This window comes from Scyliorhinus torazame, chromosome 23 (genome assembly GCF_047496885.1).
Source record: "Scyliorhinus torazame isolate Kashiwa2021f chromosome 23, sScyTor2.1, whole genome shotgun sequence".
NCBI classification, from domain to species: Eukaryota; Metazoa; Chordata; class Chondrichthyes; order Carcharhiniformes; family Scyliorhinidae; genus Scyliorhinus; species Scyliorhinus torazame.
Window position 1 is genome coordinate 14,415,955 of NC_092729.1, and position 26,372 is coordinate 14,442,326.

The window sequence follows — 26,372 nt, forward strand, 5'->3', positions numbered from 1 at the left end:
AGCGCCAGCGATCAGGGTTCCATTCTTGCCTCGGTGACTGTCTGTGTGGAGTTTTCACATTCTGCCCGTGTCTGTGTGTGTTCCCTTCGGGTGCTCCGGTTTCCACCCACAGTCCAGGGATGTGCAGGTTAGAGGAATTGGACGGGATAAATTGTCCCTTAATGTCCAAAAGGTGACGGGGTTAGAGTTGGTGCCGACTCGATCAGCTGAATAGCCTCATTCTGCTTGTAGAGGTTATTTAATTCTATATTTTCCACGTGCTCTGCGCAGCCAAGACCGTTTGCAAACTTAAAACCAAGCAATAATAGGAAAGTGGCATGAATCAACATTAGGCTCTCGGGTTAATTCAACAGCACAGTTCACACACGATATGGGTGGAGAATCAGAGGTAATTGTACATGTAGAGGACATTCTGTGAAAATGCAAGGCCAGTTCACCAGTTGTACTGCTGATCCAATTTATATTATGCCATATCAGTTCAGATCAGTATCCCTCTTTCACAGTTTTTGCTATATTCTTTCCACAGAACCACAGACTTTCTACAGTGCAGAAGGTCATTCGGCCCACTGAGTCTGCAGCGACCCTCTTGAAGAGTGCCCTACCTCTGCCGATTCCCTTGCCTTATCCTTGGAACCCCATTTGAGCTGCACATTAATGGGCACTAAGGAGTAATCCATGAGGCTAATCGACCTAACCAGCACATCTTTGTACTGTGGGAGGAAACCGATACAGGCACGGGGAGAACGTGCAACTCTACAAAGACCGTCTCTCAAGCTCGGAATCGAACCCTGATTTCTAGAACTGTGATGCAGCAGTGCTAACTACTGCGCTAACGAGCCGCCCAATTTATTATCGCATGAACTACCAGGCCCTGGGGAGGAAGCTCTCATATATCTTGCCCATGCCCGCGGACAAAGATATATTTGTTCAACCATTGGCCAAACACCAACAGATGTTTTTGTACTCACTCCTCACAGTCATTTCCACACTTTTGGCCGTGTGTGTTAAACTGTTGCTGAGAACGCTACAATGATACCGTCCAGAATCCATCACGGTGGCTTGTGGGATGAGATAGTCATTGTGACTGACCGAATCAGAATTGAGAAGACTGTTGTTTCTGTAGAATGAATATTGTCCGCTCCCACAGGCATCTGAATCGCTGCACTCACAGCTCAGCGTTATAGTGTCGCCATCCTTTGGCGTTTCCGGTTTTACAGACAGCCTCACTGGAATATCTGAAATTGAAGAGGAAAAGGAGGTCACTGTTCATGATCGCTCGGTATTCCAAAATATGTGCCTAAGAGATGTTGCTGTGTTCAAAAGGGGTGGAGTGGGGGTGGGGGGGGGGGGGTGTTGTTCTTATGCAGGAATGCATTCGGAAACAGTGAGAAACGGACGGTTTTGGCCATTTTATTTCATCGATGTGTTTGAAACGTACTTTTTATCCGTTAATGTGATATGGACGTCACTGGCTGGGGCAACATTTATTGCCCATCCCTAACTCCCCTTGAGAGGTTGGGTGGTGAACTGCCTTCTTCAACCTCTGCAGAGGGGAGTAGGTGCACCCACTGTGCTGTTAGGGAGGTAGTTCCAGGATGTTGATGTATTTCCAAGTCAGGGTGGTGAATGACTTGAAGGGGAACATCCAGGTGGTCGGGTTCTACGGTATATGATGCCTTGTCCTTCTAGATGGTGGTGGTCGTGGGTTTGGAAGCTACTGCCTAAGGATACTCAGTGAGTTCCTGCATCTTGTAGATGGTGCACACGGCTGCCACGGTGCGTCGGTAGTGGAGGGTTTCAATGGTTGTGGAAGGGGCGGGGGAAGGGGGGATTCAAGCGGGGCTGCATTCTCCTAGATGCTGTAGAGCTTCAATGTCATTGAAGCTGCACTCATCCAGGCAGTGGATCAGAAATTGGCTAGCTGAAAGAAGACAGAGGGTGGTGGTTGATGGGAAATGTTCAGAATGGAGTTCTGTCACAAGTGGAGTACCACAAGGATCTGTTCTGGGGCCGTTGCTGTTTGTCATTTTTATCAATGACCTAGAGGAGGGCGCAGAAGGGTGGGTGAGTAAATTTGCAGATGATACTAAAGTCGGTGGTGTTGTCGATAGTGTGGAAGGAAGTAGCAGGTTACAGAGGGATATAGATAAGCTGCAGAGCTGGGCTGAGAGGTGGCAAATGGAGTTTAATGTAGAGAAGTGTGAGGTGATTCACTTTGGAAGGAAAAACAGGAATGTCGAATATTTGGCTAATGGAAAAGTTCTTGAAAGTGTGGATGAGCAGAGAGATCTAGGTGTCCATGTACATAGATCCTTGAAAGTTGCCACCCAGGTTGATAGGGTGGTGAAGAAGGCCTATGGAGTGTTGGCCTTTATTGGTAGAGGGATTGAGTTCCGGAGTCAGGAGGTCATGTTGCAGCTGTACAGAACTCTGGTGCGGCCGCATTTGGAGTATTGCGTACAGTTCTGGTCACCGCATTATAGGAAGGACGTGGAGGCTTTGGAACGGGTGCAGAGGAGATTTACCAGGATGTTGCCTGGTAAGGAGGGAAAATCTTATGAGGAAAGGCTGATGGACTTAAGGTTGTTTTCGTTAGAGAGAAGAAGGTTAAGAGGAGACTTAATAGAGGCATACAAAATGATCAGAGGGTTAGATAGGGTGGACAGTGAGAGCCTTCTCCCGCGGATGGAAATGGCTAGCACGAGGGGACATAGCCTTAAACTGAGGGGTAACAGATATAGGACAGAGGTCAGGGGTAGGTTCTTTACGCAAAGAGTAGTGAGGCCATGGAATGCCCTACCTGCTACAGTAGTGAACTCGCCAAAATTGAGGGCATTTAAAAGTTGATTGGATAAACATATGGATGATAAAGGTATAGTGTAGGTTAGATGGCTTTTGTTTCGGTGCAACATCGTGGGCCGAAGGGCCTGTACTGCGCTGTATTGTTCTATGTTCTATGTTCTATAAGTGGACAGTATTCCATTGCATTCCTGACTTTTGCCGTGTAGATAGTTTTGCGGAGTCAGGAGGTGAGTTCCACCCCCCCCCACACGCCCCCTTCCAATTCCTGACCTCTGATCTCCTCTTTTAGCCACAGTATTGACATGGTTAGCGCAGGTCAGTGTCCTGCCACTGGTAACCACCATGGTGTTGATAGTATCTTGGGGCGTCGTATAAACTGGCTGTAGCGCACAAAGACTCCGAGAGACGAATAGAGTGAAGTCGATGAGGCTTTATTAAGCGTGACTGTTCCCCCGCAGTTCAGTAACAGACTGGCCTGCGGGGGAGAACTCCTGGTTCTTATACTCCGCCTTCAGGGCGGAGCTAGGGGCCAACAGCCAACCAGGACCCGGGATCTGTCAGCCAATGACATCACGGCTTCACAGTCCCACATGACCCCTAATGCATACTACCACACTGGCGCTATCCAATGTGCGATTCACCTAACGTACAGCTCCAGATCAGTCATGGTTCTCACTAAAGGGTGACGGATTATCCCTCTGTTCAAAGGAGGGGAATACTGTCGATAAACTATTGTGGATCATGCAATTCAGCCCTTTGCAATCGTTTAATGAAGAGGGATAATTGGGCAAATTCTAAGAATGACGGCCAGCGCCGATTCTGCACCAACGACAAAGCGAATAGCTGCATTCAATGGTCAGAGGTAATGTCTTCAAACAGGTGTTTAGAAGGTTGTATATTTCAGAAGATGAAGGGGAAACCTTGGCGACTGTCCAGGGCATTCCTCTTCATCCGCCTCTTGGGTAGAAGTGTGTGTTAAACAATGAAGCAACCCGCCATTTAGCCTGCTTGGTAAAGACATTGGACTGTCGTGTTCATCCCCATTTGCACTTTCCCAGTTTCTTCCTTCCAAACATTCCTCCTTTTTTCCCAATAACTTTGCTTTTTTTCTCTTACTTGTTGCTAATGTACAGTGGCACATACCTTTAATGTCCACAAATTTATATGCTGATGAGTAGATGGGTCCATTGGGAAAGTTAACAAAGTGCAATTCGCAGCGATAACGTCCTTTATCCTCCACAGAAACACGCTGAATTTCAAATGTACCACTTCCATTCGAAACTGTTGCCTCGCCCAAACGAAAACCTTCTCGGTAAAATGTGTAAATTGCATCCTTCGGGAAGGGGAAATGACATCTTAATAGCAGATTTTCGTTGACCCACAGAATTTCTGGAAGAGTCTCAATGGTCGTTGTGCGATCTGGCTCTATTGGATAGAAATAATGGAAATTAACAACAGGGCAGGCACTCGTTCCTTAAAACATAATCACACATTACATTTTTTATAGCAATCCAAACCCCGACCACTACCATCTCGAAGTACAAGAGCAGAAGACACTTATGAAACCCTAGCATCTGGAGGTTTCCCTCCAAGTTACTCACCACCCTTGCTTGGAAATATATCACCTTTCCCTCACTGTCACTGGGGCAAAATGCTGTAACTCTCTCCATAGGTTGTACCTACATTTCAAGGACTGCAACGTCTCAAGAAGGCAATTTTCTGTAGGCAACAAGGGATGGGAGTAAATGTTGGTCTAACCAGCGACGTCCAAGTCCCGGATATGAAAAACAATCATTCAGAGGTGTACGGTCGGGAGTTTGGTACATCCAAATTGGCAATGGGCCCAAACTAATCTTCAGTAACCTGGACCACATCCAAAAATCATACAATCCTCAATGATGGAGGGTATGTAGCAGAGATATCTAAGTACATAGCCAGTAATACAGAGAGACATAGTTTGTTTCTTTGTGTGATAATCTCATTCTGAACAGCAGACAGTAGGATTGATTGATTAACAAAAGTGACCGTGCACAGCAGATTGAAGGAACATGGTAACAGACAGATCACGGGGAAAGAGTAGTGCGAGTGTGGTATTACTATGATTAAATACGTACCTAGCAGGAGAAACAGCTTCCAGATTTTCGGCAGGGGAGCAGTGTCCAGGGGCCTGTAGGAAAGGTAAGAATAACTTTAAATACTTACCTGTGCAGCTGCAGGAAGCCGGCCGTGGGAATTTCTGGGAAGATTTGTTCGTACCTGTGTATAAGTTGGGCGGTTGCTAAACCCGAGACACTACACTTGTAGTGTCCCCCACCCTTCATCTCCTCTAACCTAAGGGGTTGAGAGAATATCAGAGAAGCTCTTCTTTTCTTTTTCTTGTTTTATCTAGAGGGGATGGCAGGGGAGGCAGTGCAATGTTCCTCCTGCAGAATGTTTGAGGTGAGGGACGCCATCAGTGTCCCTGCTGATTTCACCTGTGGGAAGTGCACCCATCTCCAGCTCCTCAGACACCGCGTTAGGGAACTGGAGCTGGAGCTGGATGAACTTCGGATCATTCGGGAGGCAGAGGTGGTTATAGATAGAAGCTTCAGGGATGTAGATACTCCGAAGAATCAAGATAGATGGGTGACGGTGAGAGGGGCTGGGAGGAAGCAGTCAGTACAGCGATCCCCTGTGGTTATTCCTCTTAGCAACAAGTATTCAGATTTAGATACTGTTTGGGGCGGGGGGGGGGGGGGGGCTTACCAGGGGTAAGCCATTGGGTGCAGGCCTCTGGCACAGAGTCTGTCCCTGTTGCTCAGAAGGGAAGGGGGGAGAGGAGTAGAGCATTAGTCATTGGAGACTCCGTAGTTAGAGGGATAGATAGGAAATTCTGTGGGAACCAGAGAGACTCGAAGTTGGTGTGTTGCCTCCCAGGTGTCAGGGCCGCGATGTCTCGGATCATGTTTTCGGGATCCTTAAGGGAGAGGGGGAGCAGCCCCAAGTCATGGTCCACATAGGTACCTACGACATAGGTAGGAAAAGGGATAGGGATGTAAGGCAGGAATTCAGGGAGCTAGGGTGGAAACTTAGATCTAGGACAAACAGAGTTATTATCTCTATGGAAGAGTGCCAGAAGACTGGAGGATAGCAAATGTTGTCCCCTTGTTCAAGAAGGGGAGTAGAGACAACCCCGGTAACTATAGACCAGTAAGCCGTACTTCTGTTGTGGGCAAAGTCTTGGAAAGGTTTAGAAGAGATAGGATGTATAATCATCTGGAAAAGAATAGTTGGATTAGAGATAGTCAACATGGTTTTGTGAAGGTTACGTCATGCCTCACAAACCTTATCGAGTTCTTTGAGAAGGTGACCAAACAGGTGGATGAGGGTAAAGCAGTTGATGTGGTGTATATGGATTTCAGTAAAACGTTTGATGAGGTTCCCCACGGTACGCTATTGCAGAAAATACGGAACCATGGGATTCACGGTGATTTTGCAGTTTGGATTAGAAATTGGCTAGCTGGAAGAAGACAAAGGGTGGTGGTTGATGGGAAATGTTCAGACTAGAGTCCAGTTACTAGTGGTGTACCACAAGGATCTGTTTTGGGGCCACTGCTGTTTGTCATTTTTATAAATGATCTGGGGAGGGTGTACAAGGATGGGTGAGTAAATTTGTAGATGACACTCAAGTCGGTGGAGTTGTGGGCAGTGCGGAAGGATGTTACAAGTTACAGAGGGACATAGATAAGCTGCAGCGCTGGGCTGAGAGGTGGCAAATGGAGTTTAATGCGGAAAAGTGTGAGGTGATTCATTTTGGAAGGAATAACAGGAAGACAGAGTACTGAGCTAATGGTAAGATTCTTGATAGTGTGGATGAGCATAGAGATCTCGGTGTCCATGTACAAACATCCCTGAAATTTGCCACCCAGGTTGAGAGAGTTGTTAAGGCGTACGGTGTGTTAGGTTTTATTGGGAGAGGGATTGAGTTTCGGAGCCATGAGGTCATGTTGCAGCTGTACAAAACTCTGGTGCGGCCGTATTTGGAGTATTGCGTGCAATTCTGCTCGCCGCATTATAGGAAGGTTGTGGATGCATTGGAAAGGGTGCAGAGGAGACTTACCAGAATGTTGCCTGTTATGGAGGGATGATCTCATGAGGAAAGGCTGAGGGACTTGAGGCTGTTTTCGTTGGAGAGAAGAAGGTTAAGAGGTGACTTAATTGAGGCATACAAGGTGATCAGAGGATTGGATAGGGTGGACAGTGAGAGCCTTTTTCCTCGGATGATGATGTCTAGCACGGGGGGGACATAGCTTTAAATTGAGGGGACATAGCTATAGGACAGATATCAGAGGTAGGTTCTTTACTCAGAGAGTAGTAAGGACGTGGAATGCCCTGCCTGCAACAGTAGTAGACTCGCCAAAACTAAGGGCATTCAAATGGTCATTGGATAGACATATGGACGATAAGGGAATAGTGTAGATGGGCTTTAGATTGGTTTCACAGGTCGGCGCAACATCGAGGGCCGAAGGGCCTGTACTGCGCTGTAATGTTCTATGTTCTATTTTCCATGAATAGAATGGTTAGTGCTGCTCCAGTTGCAGTGTTCTAGATGATTAAATACATTTACCAATAATATAGGTAGAATTGGTTGTTATACTACTGAGGGTTGGACAGAGATCTGAGGGACAATATTCAATTCACGAGCGAGGAGTTGCAAGAAGAGTGAAACTCTGGAAAGGTCTCCAAAACAAATCGTCATTGAGTGCTGTGGTGGAGCCGGCAAACCATAGTTTCAAAACAGATAGAGATCCATTTTGATCACCAAGATGAGTAGGTGTAGTTTAGGCACAGCTGAAGCATTGTTGTAGATATTCCAATTTCTGAATGGCCTGCTCCTCTTCCCCACTTACAATGCAACGTGCAAAATGGACTGAGTATTTTCTGAAAATTCAAAGCCGGGGGAATGAGCCATCAGACACATGGTGCGTCATTCTCCCAGAAGATGACATTGCAAAACGTTTGCCTCTATTGTGAGTAACTTCTCCATGGTTAATTGGTATAGAAGATCCATAACGATTCTAATTATTCCTTCATGCAGCTAGATCATCTCACCAGGCCAGCTCGTTTGGGAGTATTGGTCAGGATTTTCTGAATGGAGGAATGTGACTAGTGGTGTTCCGCAGGGTTTCAGTGCTCGGACCTTTTCTGTTTGCAGGATATATAAATGATCCTGGGATATATAAATGAGAAAATGTAACTGGTCTGATTAGTATGTTTGCAGATGACACAAAGCTTGGTGAAATTACAGATAGCGATGAGTTTCGTCAAAGGTTACAGCTGGATGTAGATCGATTGGAGACTTGGGCAGAATGATGGCGAATGGAGTTTAATCCACACAAATGGGACAGCAGGGTAGCACAAGTGGCTAGCACTGTGGCTTCACAGCGCCAGGGTCCCAGGTTCGATTCCCTGCTGGGTCACTGTCTGTGCGGAGTCTGCACGTCCTCCCCCGTGTCTGCGTGGGTTTCCTCCGGGTGCATCGGTTTCCTCCCAGAGTCTTGCAGGTTAGCTGTATTGGCCATGATAAATTGGCTTTAGTGAACAAAAAAAGAGGTTAGGAAGTTTAATTGGGTTACAGGGATAGCGCAAAAGTGTGTCGGTGCAGACTCGATGGGCCGAATGGCCTCGTTCTGCACTGTATGTTCTATGTTTTCTGTTCTAAATGTGAGGAAATGCATTATGGAAGGTCTAATGCAGATGAAAAATATACAGTAAACGACAGAACCCTCAAGAGTATTGACAGGCAGAGGGATCTGGATGTACAGGCCCACAGGAAACTAAGAGTGGCAATGCAGGTCCAGAAGGTAGTCGAGAAGCATACGGCATGCTTGCCTTCATCGGCCGAGGCACTGAGTATACAAATTAGCAAGTCATGCTGCAGCTGTATAAAACATTAGTGAGGCTACACTTGGAATTTAGTGTCCAATTTTGGTCGCCACACTACCAGAAGAATGTGGAGGTTTTTTTGGGGGGGGATACAGAACAGGTTTACCAGCATGTTGCCTGGTATGGAGGACATTGGATATGAGGAGAGGTTGAATCAACTCGGTTTGCTGTCACTGGAACGACGGAGGTTGAGGGGCGACTTGATAGAAGTCTCCAAATTTATGAGGGGGATGGACTGAGTCGGTAGTCAAAAGCTACCAACTAAAAGAGTCAATTACTGGGGGACATATTCAACGACCCAGCCTCTACAGCTCTCTGTTGTAAAGACTTCCACAGATTCACTGCCATCTGAGAGAAGAAATTACTCCTCACCTCTGTCAGAAATGGGCGACCACTAACTTTGGTCCTAGACTCTAAAACAAGAGGGAACATCCTCTCATTATTTACTCTGCCAGGCGCCCTGATAATTAAGTACCTGTCAATCAGCTCACGTCTCATTCTTTTGACTTCCAATGAGAATAGGCCCAATCCACTAATCTTCTCCTCAAAAGAAAATCCCTGGATTCCCGGGATCAACCTAGTTAAATCATCTTTGTACAACTTTCACTACCATTATATATTCCCTTCGATCAGGGGACCAAAACTGTTCACGGTATTAACAACAACTGACCCGAATGTTAACGATTGAAACCCACAAGTTCGATATCAGCTACAAGATTGTGCCCAGTTCTGGATGCTGGGTTTTTGGAAAGTCGTGAAGGCATTGGTGAGTGTAGAACTGATTCACTAGAATGGTGCCATGGAGGAGGGATTGGAGAAGTTGGGACGCTGTTCCTTGGAGAAAAGGACGTCGAAGGGAGATTTGATAGATGCATTCAAAATTCAGGGGTCTCGGCAGTGTAGAGAGAGGGGAGTACTTTTCACACTCCTGAAATTATGTGGACGAAGGGACCCAGATTTAAGTGATTGGAAAGAAATAGCAAAACCGACTGAAAAGACAATTTTAACCACACGGGAATGCCTGTCGCCTGAAATGCTCTTACCGAGTGTATGATGGGGATAGGTTCACTCTCCGCTCCCATCAAAGAACTGAAATAAAGCAATATTCAAGGCTGTGCGGAGAAGGTGGGAGAATGGTGAAAGGCTCATTGGGAGATACAGTGAGTAAAGATGAGCCGAATGGCCTACCTATGTTCTGGAAGCGTCCTGTGATTCTATGTGATTGTGTGGTTGAGCCCACAAGGGAACAGTCAATTCTGGATTTGGTGATGTATAATGGGCAGACTTGATTAGCGGTCTCAGGGTGAGGAAACCCTAAGGGACCATTGACCACAATATAATAGAATTTATCCGGCAATTTGAGAGCGAGAAGCTGGAGTCAGATGTAGCGGTATTACAATTAAATAAGGGGAACTACAAAGACATGAAGGAGGAGACGGCCAGAGTTGATTGGAAAGGGAGACTAGCAGGGAAGGCAGTGGAACAGCAATGGCAGGAGTTTGGGGCGTTATTCGACAGGCACAGCAGAAATTCATCCCAAGAAGGTGGAATCATGATAAGGGGAGGACACACATCCATGGTTGACGATGGGAGTCAAGGACAGCATAAAAGCAAAAGAAAAAAGCATACAAAGTGGCGACGTTTAGTGGGAAGCCGGAGGATTGGGAATCAATTAAAAACGAGCAGAGGACAGCAAAACAGCAATAAGGAGAGGGAAGATGAAATAGGAGTGGCAGTTAGCTCGGAATATGAAAGATGATAGGAAGAGTTTCTTTCAAACAGTAAAAGATAAAAGAGAGGTAAAAATATATATTGGACCACTGGAAAACTTGGCTGGAGAAGTAATAATAGGAAACAAAGAAATGGCAGAGGAACTGAATAGTTACTTCGCATCAGTCTTCACGGTAGAAGACACCAATGGGATGTCAGAGCTCCAGGGGGCAGAGGTGAGTGCTGTGACCATCACTAAGGAGAAGGTTCTGGGGAAACGGAAAGGTCTGAAGGTGGATACGTCACCTGAACCGGATGGACGACACCTCAGTGTCCTAAAAGAGACAGCTGAGGACATTGTGGAGGCATTGGTGGTGATTTTGCACGAATCACAGGAGGCACATAGGGTCACAGAGGACTGGAAAGTGGCTAATGTAACACCACTGTTTCACAAGGGAAGTCATCGGTCAGTTAGCCTGACTTCGGTCATTGGTAAGATTTTGGATTATGTTATTAAAGATGAGATCGCCAAGTACTTGGACGGCAAAGAAGTACTGAATCAGCACGGCTTTGTCAAAGGGAGGTCATGTCTGACAAATCTGTTAGAGTTCTTTGAGGAGGTAACAAGGAAGTTAGACAAAGGAGAAACAGTGGGCGTGATTTATTTAGATTTTCAGAAGGCCTTTGACAAGGTACCGCATAGGAGACTGTTAAATACGTTAAGAGCCCATGGTGTTACGGGTAAGATCCTGGCGTGGATAAAGGGTTGGCTGACTGGCAGAAGGCAGAAAGTGGGGAGAAAGTGATCATTTTCAGGATGGCAGCCGGTGACTAGTGGTGTGTCTCAGGGGTCTGAGCTGGTACCACAGCTTTCCACAACATGCATTAATGATCTGGCAGAAGGAACTGAAGGCACTGTTGCTACGTTTGCAGCAGGTTCGAAGATCTGTAGAGAGACAGATGGTATTGAGGAAGCAAGGGGGCTGCAGAAGGATTTGGACAAACTAGGAGAGTTGGCAATGAAGTGGCAAATTAAATACAATGTGGAAATGTGTGAGGTTATGCACTTTGGAAAGAGAAATTTAGGCATAGACTATTTTCTAAATGTGGAAATGCTCAGGAATTCAGAAGCACCAAGGGACTTGGGGGTCCTTGTTCACGATTCTCTTAAGGTCAATGTGCAGGTTCAGTCGGCAGCTAAGAAGGCAAATGCAATGTTAGCATTCATAACAATAGGGAGAGAATACAAGACCAGGGATGCCCTTCTCAGGGTGTATAACGTTCTAGTCAGACCCCATTTTGAATATTGAGCAGTTTTGGGCCCCTTATCTGAGGAAGAATATGCTTTGCCTTCGAAAGGGCCCAGAGGAGGTTCACAAGAATGATCCCTGGAATGAAGAGCTTGTCGTATGAGGAACGTATATGGGTCTGTCCTTGTTGGAGTTTAGAAGGATGAGGGAGATCTTATTGAAACTTGCAGGTGACTGCGAGGCCTGGATAGAGTGGACGTGGAGAGGATGTTTCCATTTCTGGGAAAAACTAGAATCAGAGGACACCATCTCAGAGCAAAGGGACGATCCTTAAAAACAGACATGAGGAGGAATTTATTCAGCCAGAGGGTGGTGAAGCTGTGGAACGCTTTGTCGCAGAAGGCTGTTGAGGCCAGCAGTAATTTTTCAGTTTACTGTTCGTGTTTTTTGGTTAAAAAAATGTAGCCCATTTCTTCCCACTTCATTCGCTACACCTCGACCTGACGTTTAGGAGTTTAATCCTTTTTGCTTACTTTTTAACCCTCACGGGGTGAGCTGACGACGGCGGTATATAGACGTTAATGGCAAGAAGTGGTGAGGTTTAACGGGGATTATCGGTTATAGAACAGGCTCCTCTAGGTGGGTGTGGGGCACCACCAAGTCCTTTGGGTTTTAAGCTAGCGCTTGTAGTACTCTGGCGGACAATATAGTAGATTATTGTCTAAGTTTATGGTAGGGCATAGTAGGGTATCTAATCCTAGTTTGGGGCCCAACTGTCGTGACATCAAGATTTCTGGTAATTTAGAGTCACTTTCGTCGTTGATTATTCTGTTCATGAGTGCGTATAACAGCTTGATGAGTTCATAACTGTATTTAATTGGAGATTAATCCTTAAATCACACTTTACGCCGGGAAATGTTAATATGAGTTACTCGTATAACCGCGGTGGCTGGCACGAGATTTACCAGCTCTGTTGACTTTAACTGATTCAAGCTTTCGCTTATGTTATCAATGTTTATTACTGCTGAAGTCCCTTGGGGGTGTGGCTTAGCAAGGCGCCTTGGGCCACGTGACGTGTGCCTGATGCCCGCTCCTAATTATTTAATAGAATACTTAGGGCATTCTCACGGGGATGCTGAAACTTGCATGTATAATTTTAGTTATAATTAACACTCAGGTCAGGACCAAACCTAACGTGCCCACGGAAAATTTTATTTCCCATCTTAGCATCTTCAGTGCCATGCTTTAAATTAAGCTACGTTAGCATCACATTATAACACTATACAGTGATTTTTCCACATGCTTAGTAAAATAATATATGTCGGCCCTCGTTTTCGGGGTTTTTCGAGGTGTCCGTGTATATTAAGGGTTTTTTACCAAAAAAAAGGTTTTGAAATTTTATTTTTTATTTTTCTCTCAAAGCCGGGTAGAACATAATAATTATCAATTATGCCAGATATATAGCTTTATGCCCCATATAATGATATACCAACCTACACTAATTAATTACGGTGGTGGATTTTTTGTGGATTAATAGTATGTTTTCCTTAAACCATAGTTACACTAATCAAAAAAATCGAAACGTGACATATATGACGTCATTATCTCTATTCCTTTCAGATATGGTCTTTTGACAATCATACCGAAAAAAAAAAGCTGGGAGGGAGATAAATCTTGAGACAGTCAAGGATTATGTGTCATTAAAGGGAGCTAGCGTAATACCAGTTTGATGCAGTTAAGGGTGATATGTATATCGAGCATTAATCAGATGCCAGATTTGATCAATTAGTGGGGATTAATCAGTAATGTGCCACAAACCGAACAATTTTTTCCATTAAATAGGGAGATACGGGTTTCTATCCAGCCCTCGTTAATTATAATTAAGTAAATGAGGGTTAAATGAATAATATAATGGAATGGAAATTTTGATCATATATGAATGAGGGTTAAATATTTAATGTAATGATATAGTTGGCAGTAACTTAATGTGTATTAAACATAGTATGTAATGATATAGTTGATTATAGATTAATGGGGACTAAGCATAGATATATGATACTAGTAGGGGATAGTCTATTAAAGTTGATATATGAATGAGGGTATTATGTATATATTAAGGTATGTGGGCTATGTCATATATATGTTAAACTGAGCAGCAAAAATCAAAATTTGCAAATAATCATTTTTTATTCAAAAATCAGGTGGTTGGGAAAAGCATAATTGTTGGAATTAAAATTTTTAGCATTGAAGAAGATTTAGATTTTGTAAATTGTCAGAGCCGTGTGAGCGTGAGGCTGCGACTAGGATTGCTAGACCTGCACTAGCTTCGCAGGCTGAGAAAGTAAGGAGAATCATAGGTCAAATTGAACTAGAAGTAGAATTCAATATTAAGGATCAGGTTGCGGTAGCAACAAAGAGGGTTAGTATTATTCCTTCTAAACATAAGAGTGCGGATAAGAGGTGTGAGCGGTTAAATGCGAGGCCTATCAGGCCCAGTATAAATGCTGAACTGAAGCTAAAATATATTGAGGACATAAAGTGTTTATGGACTCTCACCATAATTTACTAAGCCGAAATTAGTGGTCTTAATTTTGGACTAAACACTTATTCTGCTCATTCCAGTCCTCCTTGAAGTCATTCAAGGTAAGAAGGTAAGAAGAACTAGAATAATTGCCGTTCAAAATATTGTGGAGAATGGTGAAAATAGTTGATTTCCTCATGGAAGGGGGAGAAGAAGGGCAATTTCTAAGTCAAAAAGTAGGAAGAGGATGGCTACAAGAAAGAATCGTAGGGAGAATGGTAGGCGTGCGCTACCTAATGGGTCAAAACCACATTCATATGGAGACAATTTTTCGTTATCAGGTTTTAATGATGGAAGTCAAAATGCAATAAAAGCAAGGATTAGGGAAACCAGGGCCGTGATTGCGACACAAAACATGATGAGGCTCATTACTTTTCCTTGGGTTTTAACCAAGATTAAGTAATTGGAAATCACTTGTACTAATTTATACTAGAAAAGTAATTATGAGCCTCATCAATAAATAGACACATAGAGGAATAACCATACTACATCAACAAAATGTCAGTATCATGCGGCAGCTTCAAAGCCAAAATGATGTTCAGATGTAAAATGATATTGGAGTTGTCGTAGAAGACAAACTGCTAAGAATGTTGTGCCAATGATAACATGGAGGCCATGAAAGCCTGTGGCTACGAAGAATGTTGTTCCATACACCCCATCAGCGATGGTAAAGGGCGCTTCATAATATTCTATGGCTTGAAGGGCTGTAAAATAAGCACCTAAGATAATAGTTAGGCTAAGTGCTTGAATAGTTTCTTTTCGGTTCCCCCCTATTAAACTATGGTGGGCCCAAGTTACGGTTACTCCTGAGGCTAGAAGCACTGCAGTATTTAGAAGTGGTACTTCGAATGGGTCTAGTGGACTAATTCCAGTGGGTGGTCAACACCCCCCTAATTCAGGGGTAGGGGCTAAACTTGAATGGTAAAAGGCTCAGAAAAAGCCTAGAAAGAAAAACACTTCTGATACAATAAAAAGAATTATTCCGTAACGGAGCCCTTTTTGGACAGGAGGTGAATGATGTCCTTGAAATGTGCCCTCACGAATAATATCTCGTCATCATTGGATTATGGTGAGGAGAAGGAGGGTAAGTCCTCAGTCAAGGAGGAGTAATGTGTGAAAGTGAAATCAGATGGCTAGGCCTGATGTTATAAGAAGAGCAGCGGTAGCTCCGGTTAATGGTCATGGGCTTGGGTCAACTATGTGATATGCATGTGCTTGGTGAGCCATTATACATTTTCTTGTAGATATAGGCTTAAAAGGAGAACAAATACATATGCTTGAATCATTGCTACAGCTACTTCCAAAATAGTTAATAAGAGCAGTACGAGAGAGGTTAATATAGCTACGGTTGGCATTATAGTTAAAAGTACAAAGGCTGCAGTTGCGATTAATTGTATAAGAAGGTGACCAGCTGTTAAATTGGCTGTTAATCGGACTCCTAAAGCTAATGGTCGAATAAATAAGCTGATAGTTTCGATAATAATTAATACTGGTACTAAAGGAGTTGGTGTACCTTCAGGTAATAAGTGTCCGAGAGCAATGGTTGGTTGATTAAGTATGCCAATTAATACAGTTGTAAATCACAAAGGTAAGGCAAAAGCTATATTAATGGAAAGTTGGGTTGTAGGGGTAAAAGTGTAAGGGAGGAGTCCTAGAAGATTGATGGTAATTAAGAATAATATTAGGGCTGTAAATAAAATAGCTCATTTATGACCTCCGAAATTTATAGGTTGTATAAGCTGATAAATAAATCGGTGAATAAATCATGCTTGAAGAGTCAATAGTCGGTTATTTAATCATCGAGAAGTTGGGGTGGGGAAAATTAATCATGGGAGTGAAATAGCTAGGGCAATTAGTGGAATTCCTAGAAGAGAGGGACTTAAGAATTGATCAAAAAAGCTTATAATCATGGTCAGTTTCAGGGGGCTGGTTTAGATTTTTCTGTACTTTTCAAGGTAGGTTCATTATTAAATAAGTGGTTTATCACTTTATTTGGGAGAATGGTTACGAAAATAACTCATGAAAATAAGAGAATAATAAATCAAGGGCTAGGATTTAATTGAGGCATATCACGAAGGGTGGTAGGGAATCACCAATATTTAGCTTAAAAGGCTAATGCTTGGCCCGGTTTAGCTTCTTAGTGAAGCTTCTTCTAATATTAATGAAGATCAGGTTTCGAAGTGTTCAAGGGGAACTGCTTCTACAACAATGTGTATAAAACTATGGTTAGCCCCACAAATTTCAGAACATTGGCCGCAGTAAACACCCGGGCGAGAAATAATAAAGGCGGTTTGATTAAGCCGTCCAGGGACAGCAGCTATCTTTACTCCGAGGGCTGGAACAGCTCATGCATGAAGGACATCTTCTGCTGATATTAGAACTCGGATGGGGGATTCTATAGGTACAACTATTCGATGATCTGTTTCTAATAAACGAAATTGACCCGGGGCGAAGTCTTGTGTTTGAATTATATAAGAGTTAAAGCCCAAGTCTTCATAATCTGTATATTCGTAGCTTCAATATCAGTGATGGCCTATAGCTTTAATAGTTAAGTGAGGGTCATTGATTTCATCTATGAGGTATAGAATCCGCAAGGATGGTAGAGCAATTATGATAAGAATAATAGCAGGGAGAATAGTCCAGACAATTTCGATTTCTTGAGAATCAAGAATATATTTATTTGTGAGTTTAGTCGAAACTATTGCTGTAATAATATAGAGGACTAAGGTGCTAATTAAAAATACAATTATTAATGTGTGGTCGTGAAAGTGAATAAGTTCTTCCATAACTGGGGAGGCTGCATCTTGAAATCCTAATTGTGAGGGGTGTGCCATTATTAATTAAGATGCGCGAGGTTTAAACTCACAATTCTGCCTCGACAAGGCAGTGTAATATGTTTTACTAGAATCTTATAAAGAAAGTGGCAGAGTGGTTATGTAGTTGGCTTGAAACCAACTTATGGGGGTTCAATTCCTTCCTTTCTTGTTAAAATGATCGTTGGATTTGTACAAATGCTGGTTCTTCGTAGGTGTGGTAGGGGGGTGGACAACCATGAAGTCATTCTACATTTGCGTTAGGGAGTTCAATGGATAACACTTCTCGTTTTGAAGCAAAGGCTTCTCAGATAATAAATAGTAATATAATTACGGCTACAAGGGAAATTAAAGAGCCGATTGATGAGACTGTGTTTCATAGGGCATATGCATCTGGGTAGTCAGAATAACGTCGTGGCATTCCTGCTAGGCCTCGGAAATGTTGTGGGAAGAAGGTTAAATTTACTCCAATAAATATAATTATAAATTGGATTTTTGTTCAAGTCGAGTGAAGGGTAAAGCCTGATATTAAAGGAAATCAATGAATAAAACCTGCTATAATAGCAAAAACTGCTCCTATGGAAAGAACATAGTGGAAATGGGCTACTACGTAGTAGGTGTCATGAAGAACAATATCTAAAGAGGAATTAGCTAAAACAATCCCTGTTAGTCCTCCAACAGTAAATAAGAAAATAAACCCAAGTGCTCATAATAAGGGTGTTTCTCGTTTGATAGATCCCCCATGAAGTGTTGCTAGTCAGCTAAATACTTTAACACCTGTTGGAATAGCAATAATTATTGTTGCTGAGGTAAAGTAAGCTCGTGTATCTACATCTATTCCTACTGTAAATATGTGGTGAGCTCAGACAATAAAACCAAGTAGCCCAATTGCTATTATTGCTCAAACTATTCCTATATAACCAAAGGGTTCTTTTTTACCTGAATAGTAGGCTACTACATGGGAGATTATGCCGAACCCAGGTAAAATTAAGATGTAGACTTCTGGATGACCAAAAAATCAGAATAAATGTTGATAAAGCATTGGGTCTCCACCTCCTGCAGGATCAAAGAATGTTGTATTAAGATTTCGGTCTGTTAATAGCATTGTAATCCCGGCTGCAAGGACAGGGAGAGATAGAAGAAGAAGAACAGTCGTTACAAGAATAGATCATACAAATAAGGGAGTTTGGTATTGTGAGACAGCTGGGGGTTTTATATTAATAATAGTTGTAATAAAATTAATTGAGGCCAAAATTGATGAAATGCCAGCTAAGTGAAGAGAGAAGATGGTTAAATCAACGGATGCTCCGGCATGGGCTATATTACCAGCTAATGGGGGATAAACTGTTCATCCAGTCCCTGCACCAGCTTCTACTCCAGCTGAAGCCGGTAGAAGAAGGAAGGAAGGAGGAAGCAATCAAAAGCTTATATTATTTATACGAGGAAAAGCTATGTCTGGTGCACCAATTATTAATGGTACTAATCAGTTTCCAAACCCACCAATTATTACTGGCATAACTATAAAGAAAATTATTACAAAGGCATGGGCTGTCACGATTACATTATAAATCTGATTACCACCCAAGAGTGAACCCGGTTGCCCGAGTTCAGCTCGGATAAGAAGACAAAGCTGTCCCAACTATGCCTGCTCATGCACCAAAGATTAAATATAGGGTACCGATGTCTTTGTGGTTAGTAGAAAAGAGTCAACGATTAATTGCCACAGGTAAGATGGCTGAGAGTCAAGCGGCGGATTGTAGCTCCGTGCATAGAGGTTAAATTCCCCTTCTTATCACAGCTCTGCAGTATTTGTTTATGTTGGATTGCAAATCCAAAGCAGGAGACTAAATTCTCCCGGGGCTTTCTCCCGCCCTACCGGTATGACGCGGGGGAAAGTTAGATAAAATTTCGTTGGATTAAACGCTTAGCTGTTAACTAAGACTTTCATAGGATCGAGGCCTATTTATCTAGAAGATTTTAGCTTAATAAAAGCATCTGGGTTGCATTCAGAAGATGTGAGATAAAGTCTTGCAAATCTTAGCAGAAATTAGAGGGGTTTCACCCCTATTTAAAGCTTTGAAGGCTTTTGGTCTAATTAACCTAAATTTCTTATGTTAAAAGTATAAGAATTAGGGCAGTTATTGGGAGGAGGAATATGGAGATGGAGGCGGATATTAATAAAATTAAGTCGGGGGCATAAGATTTTGTTCGTCATGTAGATAATATATTAATGGGACCGGGGACATAAGTTAATGTGGTAGCATAACATAGGCGGATATAAAATAAACTGAGGAGGGTTATTAAAGCTATAGCTGTGGCTGGGATAATTAGGTTCTGTTTTGTTAATTCTTGTAAAATTAATCATTTGGGTATAAAGCCTGATAGGTAAACCACCTAATGAGAGAAGGGTTATTAAGGCAATGACTGATAATAGGGGGGATTTTAAGGAGGAAGAGGAAATGGAGTTAATTTCTGTTGAGTTAAGCATTTTAAATAAGAGGAATGTTGTAAGTGTTATAAATATGTAAAGGATCAGATTTAATAGGGTTAAACCAGGTGAATAATGTAGAATTGTAATTATTCAACCTAAGTTGGCGATTGATGAGTAGGCTAGAATTTTTCGCAGTTGTGTTTGGTTAAGACCCCCTCATCCACCCACAATTGTTGATGTTACACCAAATAAGAGTAGGAGGTTAGGATTTAATAAAGGTGATAGTTGAAGGAGAATAGCGAATGGGGCAAGTTTTTGTCAAGTTGACAGGATAAGGCCTGTAGTTAGATCTAATCCTTGAAGAACTTCTGGTAATCAGAAGTGGAGGGGGCAAGACCAATCTTTAAGGCTAGTGCTGCTGTTGCTAGTGTGGCGGAGGTGGGATTAATTAATTCAATTAAACTTCATTCTCCTGAAGTTCAAGCGTTTGTGACACTAGCAAACAAAAATAAAGCTGAGGCAGTTGCTTGGGTGATGAAGTATTTTGTGGTGGCTTCTACTGCTCGGGGGTGATGTTGACGAATTATAAGGGGAATAATAGCTAGAGTATTAATTTCTAGTCCTATTCAGACTAATAATCAATGGGACCCAATGAATGTTAAAGTGGTCCCGAGCCCTAGGCTTGAAATAATAATGGTTAGTATGGTTGGATTCATTAGTAAAGGAAGGAATTTAACCACCATGGCTGGGGTATGGGCCCAAAAGCTTTAATTAGCTGACTTTACTTAGGAATGGTATAATAGGAAGTACATAGAGTTTTGATCTCTAAGATATGGGTTCAAGCCCTATTTTTCTAGGAGGAAGAGGAAAGATTTTAACTTTCATTATCCACTCTATCAAAGTGGCCCTTTGTTCAGGCACGCTTCCTGATTAGGTTAGGGGGGGGGTAGACTTGTTGTGGCAAGGGGTAGGGCTATATGTCATAAAATAATTGCTAAGGTTAATGGCAAGAAATTTTTTCATACTAAGTGTATAAGTTGATCATACCGGAATCTATGCTCGGATTCATAAGAAAAATACGGTGAGTATTGTGGCTTTAATTATTAGGCTAAATGAGGAGATTTGTGGTATGAGGGGATTATAGGAGGTTCCTATAAATAGAATGACGGAAAGGGTATTTATTAGTAAAATGTTTGTATATTCAGCAAGGAAAAATAGAGCAAAGGGTCCCCCTGCATATTCAATATTGAACCCGGAAACTAATTCTGATTCCCCCTCAGTTAAGTCGAATGGTGCTCGGTTGGATTCTGCGAGTGTTGAAATGTATCATATTAGGGCTAATGGTCATCCTGGAATTAAAAGTCAAATTGTTTCTTGAGCAAGATTAAAGGTATGTAGGGTAAAGCCTCCAGCGAAGATGATTATTGAAAGGAGGATTAAGCCCAAGCTAACCTCATAAGAGATAGTTTGTGCTACGGCTCGTAGTGCCCCTATTAGGGCGTATTTCGAATTAGATGCTCATCCGGAGCCTAAGATGGTAAATACGGTTAGGCTTGAGATTGCTAGAATAAATAGGAAACCTAAATTAAGGTTAATAATAGAGTGAGGGAGGGGGAGTGGTATTCATATTAAAAGGGCTAGGGCTACTGTTGGGGTAATTAAAAATAGGAAGGGGGAGGATGCTGAGGGGCGAATGGGCTCTTTAATAAATAATTTTAACCCATCAGCAATGGGTTGAAGGAGGCCGTAGGGGCCTACAATATTCGGGCCCTTGCGGAATTGCATGTAGCCGAGAATTTTTCGTTCAATTAAGGTAAGGAAGGCTGTAGCAAGGAGAACAGGGATAATATAGGCAAGAGGGTTAATTAAATAGAGTATTGTGGACTGGAGCGTAGTTGAGAAGAGGATTTGAACCTCTGAATTAAAGGACTTAGGTCTTTTGCACTTACCAGGCTCTGCCACCTCAACCCTTTTCTTGGGCAATAGATAATCTTTTCTTATCTATTTTAGTTTGGTTCAATAGATGAAAATGGGGCGTGCCAATAGTATTGGCCCCATTTCTCCGGTCATTTCGTACTAGGAAAAATAAATTCATAGATAGAAACTGGCCTGGATTTCTCTGGTCTGAACTCAGATCACGTAGGACTATTAATCGTTGAACAAACGAACCCTTAATAGCGGTTGCACCATTAGGATGTCCTGATCCAACATCGAGGTCGTAAACCCTTTTGTCGATAGGAACTCTGAAAAAGGATTCCGCTGTTATCCCTAGGGTAACTTGGTTCATTGATCAGGAAATCCTGGGTCATTTTTCGATAAAAATTTTATCGGTTAGAATTGTAATTCTAACTTTTAAGTACTTGAGTACTCAGTCGATAAGGGGGATTTATTTTTCCCCTTGGTCACCCCAACCAAAAATAGTTAAATTAGAAGTATTATATTTTTTGTTTATGTCCTTGGATTATTAATATTTACATAATTAATTTATGTATTTGAAGCTCCATAGGGTCTTCTCGTCTAATGATGTTATACTCGCTTCTGCACGAGTAGATCAATTTCATTGATTAGAAAGTAGAGACAGTTAAACTCTCGTGGTGCCTTTCATACGGGTCTTCATTTAAAAGACAAGTGATTACGCTACCTTTGCACGGTCAAAATACCGCGGCCGTTGAACATTGTCACAGGGCAGGCGGGACCTCTTATAGGGGGCAAGAGGCGATGTTTTTGGTAAACAAGCGGAGTTTATGTTTGCCGAGTTCCTTTACTTTCTTTTAATCTTTCCTTAAGACATTCCTGTGTAGGGTTAACGAATGGTAAAATAGGCTTTTCTAGTTAAGAAATAAAATTATGATGGCCTCAGTCTGGGATCGTTTAATTATCAGTGATTTAATTCTTTCTGACATACACTTGTGTCGGGAGAGGTTTATCCTCCTATTACTCATTTTAACAAAAGTTCTTTTATAATCTTATTAAAAAAACCAATAGGGTTAAGGGGGTTTTGAGTAAATATCTAAATTATGGGTTTTTATAAAACTAGAGCTGTGACGCTTTCTTAATAGGTGGCTGCTTTTAGGCCCACTTAAGAAAAAACCTTAATAACTATGATCATTAACCACCTTAAAAAGTTGTATCTTAATTTAGAAGGGCTGTTCCTCTTCTAAATAACTATTAATTTCTATGTTTAACTTTGATAAGAAAGTTCTTATTTAGTAGAAAGGAAATTAATGCAGAATTAAAGTTCTTTTCTTGGGTAACCAGCTATCACTAAACTCGGTAGGCTTGTCACCACTACCTGGAAGTCTTCCCACTCTTTTGCCACAGAGATGGGTTAGCTCTATTGTGCTGCTTCGAGGTAGCTCGTTTAGTTTTGGGGGGGTAGACTTAAAGGGCGTCATTCTCCGACCCCCCGCCGGGTCGGAGAATGGCCGTTGGCCGCCGTGAATCCCGCCCCCCGCCCCCGCCGAAGTCTCCGCTCCCGGAGATTGGGCGGGGGCGGGAATCTGGCCGCGCCGGTTGGCGGGACCCCCCGCTGGATTCTCCGGCCCGGATGGGCCGAAGTCCCGCCTAGGAATTGCCTGTCCCGCCGACGTAAATCAAACCTGGTATTTACCGGCGGGACCAGGCGGCGTGGGCGGGCTCCGGGTGGGGGTGGGGGCGCGGGGCGATCTGGCCCCTGGGGGTGCCCCCATGGTGGCCTGGCCCGCGGTCGGGGCCCACCGATCCGCGGGCGGGCCTGTGCCTTGGGGGCACTCTTTCCCTTCCGCCTCCGCTACGGCCTCCACCATGGCGGAGGCGGAAGAGACTCTCCCCACTGCGCATGCGCGGGAAACTGACAGCGGCCGCTGACGCTCCCGCGCATGCGCTGGGAAACTGACAGCGGCCGCTGACGCTCCCGCGCATGCGCCGCATTTCCGCGCCAGCTGGCGGGGCAACAAACGCCATTTCCGCCAGCTGGCGGGGCGGAAATCCCTCCGGCGTCAGCCTAGCCCCTCAATGTTGGGGCTCGGCCGCCAAAGATGCGGAGACTTCTGCACCTTTTTGCCGGCGCGATGCCCGTCTGATTGGCGCCGGCTTTGGCGCCAGTCGGCGGGCATCCCGCCGTTGGGGGAGAATTTCGCCCAAGCTCTCTTCGCCTAATTTTTCTAATTAAATCATGATGCAAAGGGTACGAGGGTTAACCTCTGCTTTTTAGTACTTTAATTATTTGTTTCATTTCTTTTTCAGCATTCCCTTGTGGTACATAAGCTATTGCGCTATGGTCCTTGTTCTGTCGCCCATACTTAAGGGTGAAGAATGTTTTAGTTTAAGGTTGTGGTATAAGTGAAATTAATATAGTTAGGATTTAATAATTAATTAGGCTAGCTTTAAGGTTCAAAATGACCCGAATTGCACGGGTATTTCCTCAGTGTAAGGGAGGTGCTTTGCTAGTTTAGCCACAATTTGGTTCCAAGTGCACTTTCCAGTACACTTACCATGTTACAACTTGCTTCCTCTTGTTTAAGTAAGATGTTTTATAAAAAATAAGTGAATTTATTGAGGAGAGTGACGGGCGGTGTGTGTGCGCCCCAGAGCCAATTTCAGAGAAGTACTCTGTCTTACTGCTAAATCCACCTTTAGGTTTGACATCCAACGTAAGCCATCCACCAGTTCGACGGCTGCCACCGAGAAGGTAGGCCTCTCATTTAATAGACTTAGCATCCTGGAGATAATGGATAAAGATTTACTAGCGAGACATTTTCACGCTTCCTGAAGCACATCCAAACCGCCGTAGACCAAACTTTCTCAAACGTTGTGGCGGAACGAGCAGGGCAGACTTTCAAGAGGGAATTGTAGAAAGAGTCCATGCGATCCGTAGATACGAGGTTGGCATGTTTTTTTCTTCAGCCACCATAACACACCACACATTACGACCAGAGCGGCATCGGTACAACTGCTGATGGGCCGCAGGTTGATAATCTGCCTTAGTTTGGCGTTCCCGAGATTGGCGGGAAAGTGCAAAGGAATCCAGATCTCCAGAGGCAGTATTGAAGCAGGCGGATGCAGGACAGAGGTGTTCAACCGGGAGACACTTTATACGTCTGAACCTGTGGAGACAGTGATACTGGGGATACTAGGAACGATGATGGAATGGACGCGAACGGTATCTTGCATGGCGTAAACACGGGAGGGGACGGTGTGGGAATACCTACAACCGCTGAAGCAGGGAGACAGCGTCAGGACCAATTTCACCATTTTCCAGCCCCGCTTGGCCTGGCGCGATTACCCCCCCCCCTCCCCACCCACCCAGTGGCTTGAACACTGAGAACGGACTTAGACGATAAGATATAAGCACAGAATTAGGCCTGTCGGCCCATCGAGTCTGCTCCGTCATTCAATCATGGCTGATATTTTTCTCAACCCCATTCTCCTGCCTTCTCACCATAACCTCTGATCCCCTTATTAATCATGACCTACCTATGTCTTATAGAAGCTCAGTGAATTGACCTCCACAGCCTTCTGCGGCAAGGATTCCACAGATCCACCACCCTCTGGCTGAAGAAATCCTTCCTCATCTCTGTTTTAAAGGATTGTCCCTTTAGTCGGAGATGGTGTCCTCTGCTTCTAATTGTTCCTACAAGTGGAAACATTCTCTCCACGTCCACACTACCCAGGCCTCACACTGTCCTGTAAGTTTCAATACGCCTCCCCCCCCCCCCCCCCCGCCCCTCGACTTTCTAAACTCCATTGAGTACAGATCGAGTGTCCTCAACCACTCCTCATATGAGCAGTGGACCTTTGGGGAGACGGACTTTGTAAGCACCACGGAACCACGGGAACGATCCGATCGCTCTCCCCAGGGGGCTTGTGGAATACAATTTGCTCTGCTTAGGGACGGAGGCCCAATTTCTGGTCTCGTTAATTCCCCGAGATAAGAGCCAATTCAGAAGGGAATCGACAGCTCTGGCTGACCCTGGATAGGTCTTGCGGTGCTGTTAGCTGTTGTGATCGGAAATCAGTTACTGTTGACTTCCCTTTCGGGATTAATCATCGACGACGATATCTCAACTTGCACTTGTCAAAGAAGCAACATTGGAGGGGATGGATTCACCTCGTCGGTATATTTTGTCAGACACCAATTTCAAAAGTTTTTCAGAACAGTTCCTCCATTCAATTGTTAATTGATAAAAAGTTCGGATGTAAAAGTGAGAGCAACTTAACTTACCAGTGATGTTCACGTGAATGGTGTTGCTGTAGGGGGTGCTGGGACCAGATGAATCTGTTTTGGTTTTACATTTATACACTCCACTATCGTTCTTTGAAGCATTCATGATGGTATAACTTTCCTCCCCAGGTCTGTCACCCCGATCACTTTTATGCCATATATAATTCTTGGAGCGAGAACGCCTTCCAGCATCGCATGTGAGAACGATTCTGTCACCAGTCAGGAATCTAACCCATGGTGGTTCCATTGTCAGGACCGGTGCTGTGGTCTCACCTGTGGAGGCCAATGGAAAACAAGGAGGACATTTAAGTCTGTCAATCGATAGAAGTGTGTGTTGTCCATTCACTAACGTTCACCACACCGACCCCAAATAGTGACTTTCGATTCAGACAAGCAACAACACCTAACACGATGTATGTTACTTCATTATTGCGCAAATAGAGATGTTAGTCAATCCGGGTCATTGCTGTTAGCACAAGGTGATATGAACTGAGTATTTATCTTCAAAAGGAATGATGAGACTGGGGTCTTACAGTGGTAACTGGATACACACACTAGCATACCTCAAATCCCATCCAATTCACGCGCTGTATCATCTGTTTTGAGTTTAACCCCAAAATGAAGTTTAAAAGCAATTATTCAAAACGATTTATTTAAC

The 26,372-nt window shown here is 43.6% G+C and overlaps 1 protein-coding gene across 3 annotated transcripts in view; it reads right to left on the reverse strand.

Annotated features, from left to right (window-relative positions):
• Nucleotides 1-26,372, reverse strand: part of LOC140399566 (Fc receptor-like protein 5) — an 85,181-nt gene that overhangs the window by 26,516 nt on the left and 32,293 nt on the right. For all 3 annotated transcript variants that reach the window (XM_072489106.1, XM_072489107.1, XM_072489108.1), the window contains 3 exons: nucleotides 25,715-25,987; nucleotides 3,946-4,227; nucleotides 969-1,235 (listed from right to left, as the gene is read on the reverse strand). In XM_072489106.1, the coding sequence (XP_072345207.1) occupies nucleotides 969-1,235; nucleotides 3,946-4,227; nucleotides 25,715-25,987 (822 nt within the window). The remainder of the gene's footprint in view (nucleotides 1-968; nucleotides 1,236-3,945; nucleotides 4,228-25,714; nucleotides 25,988-26,372) is intronic.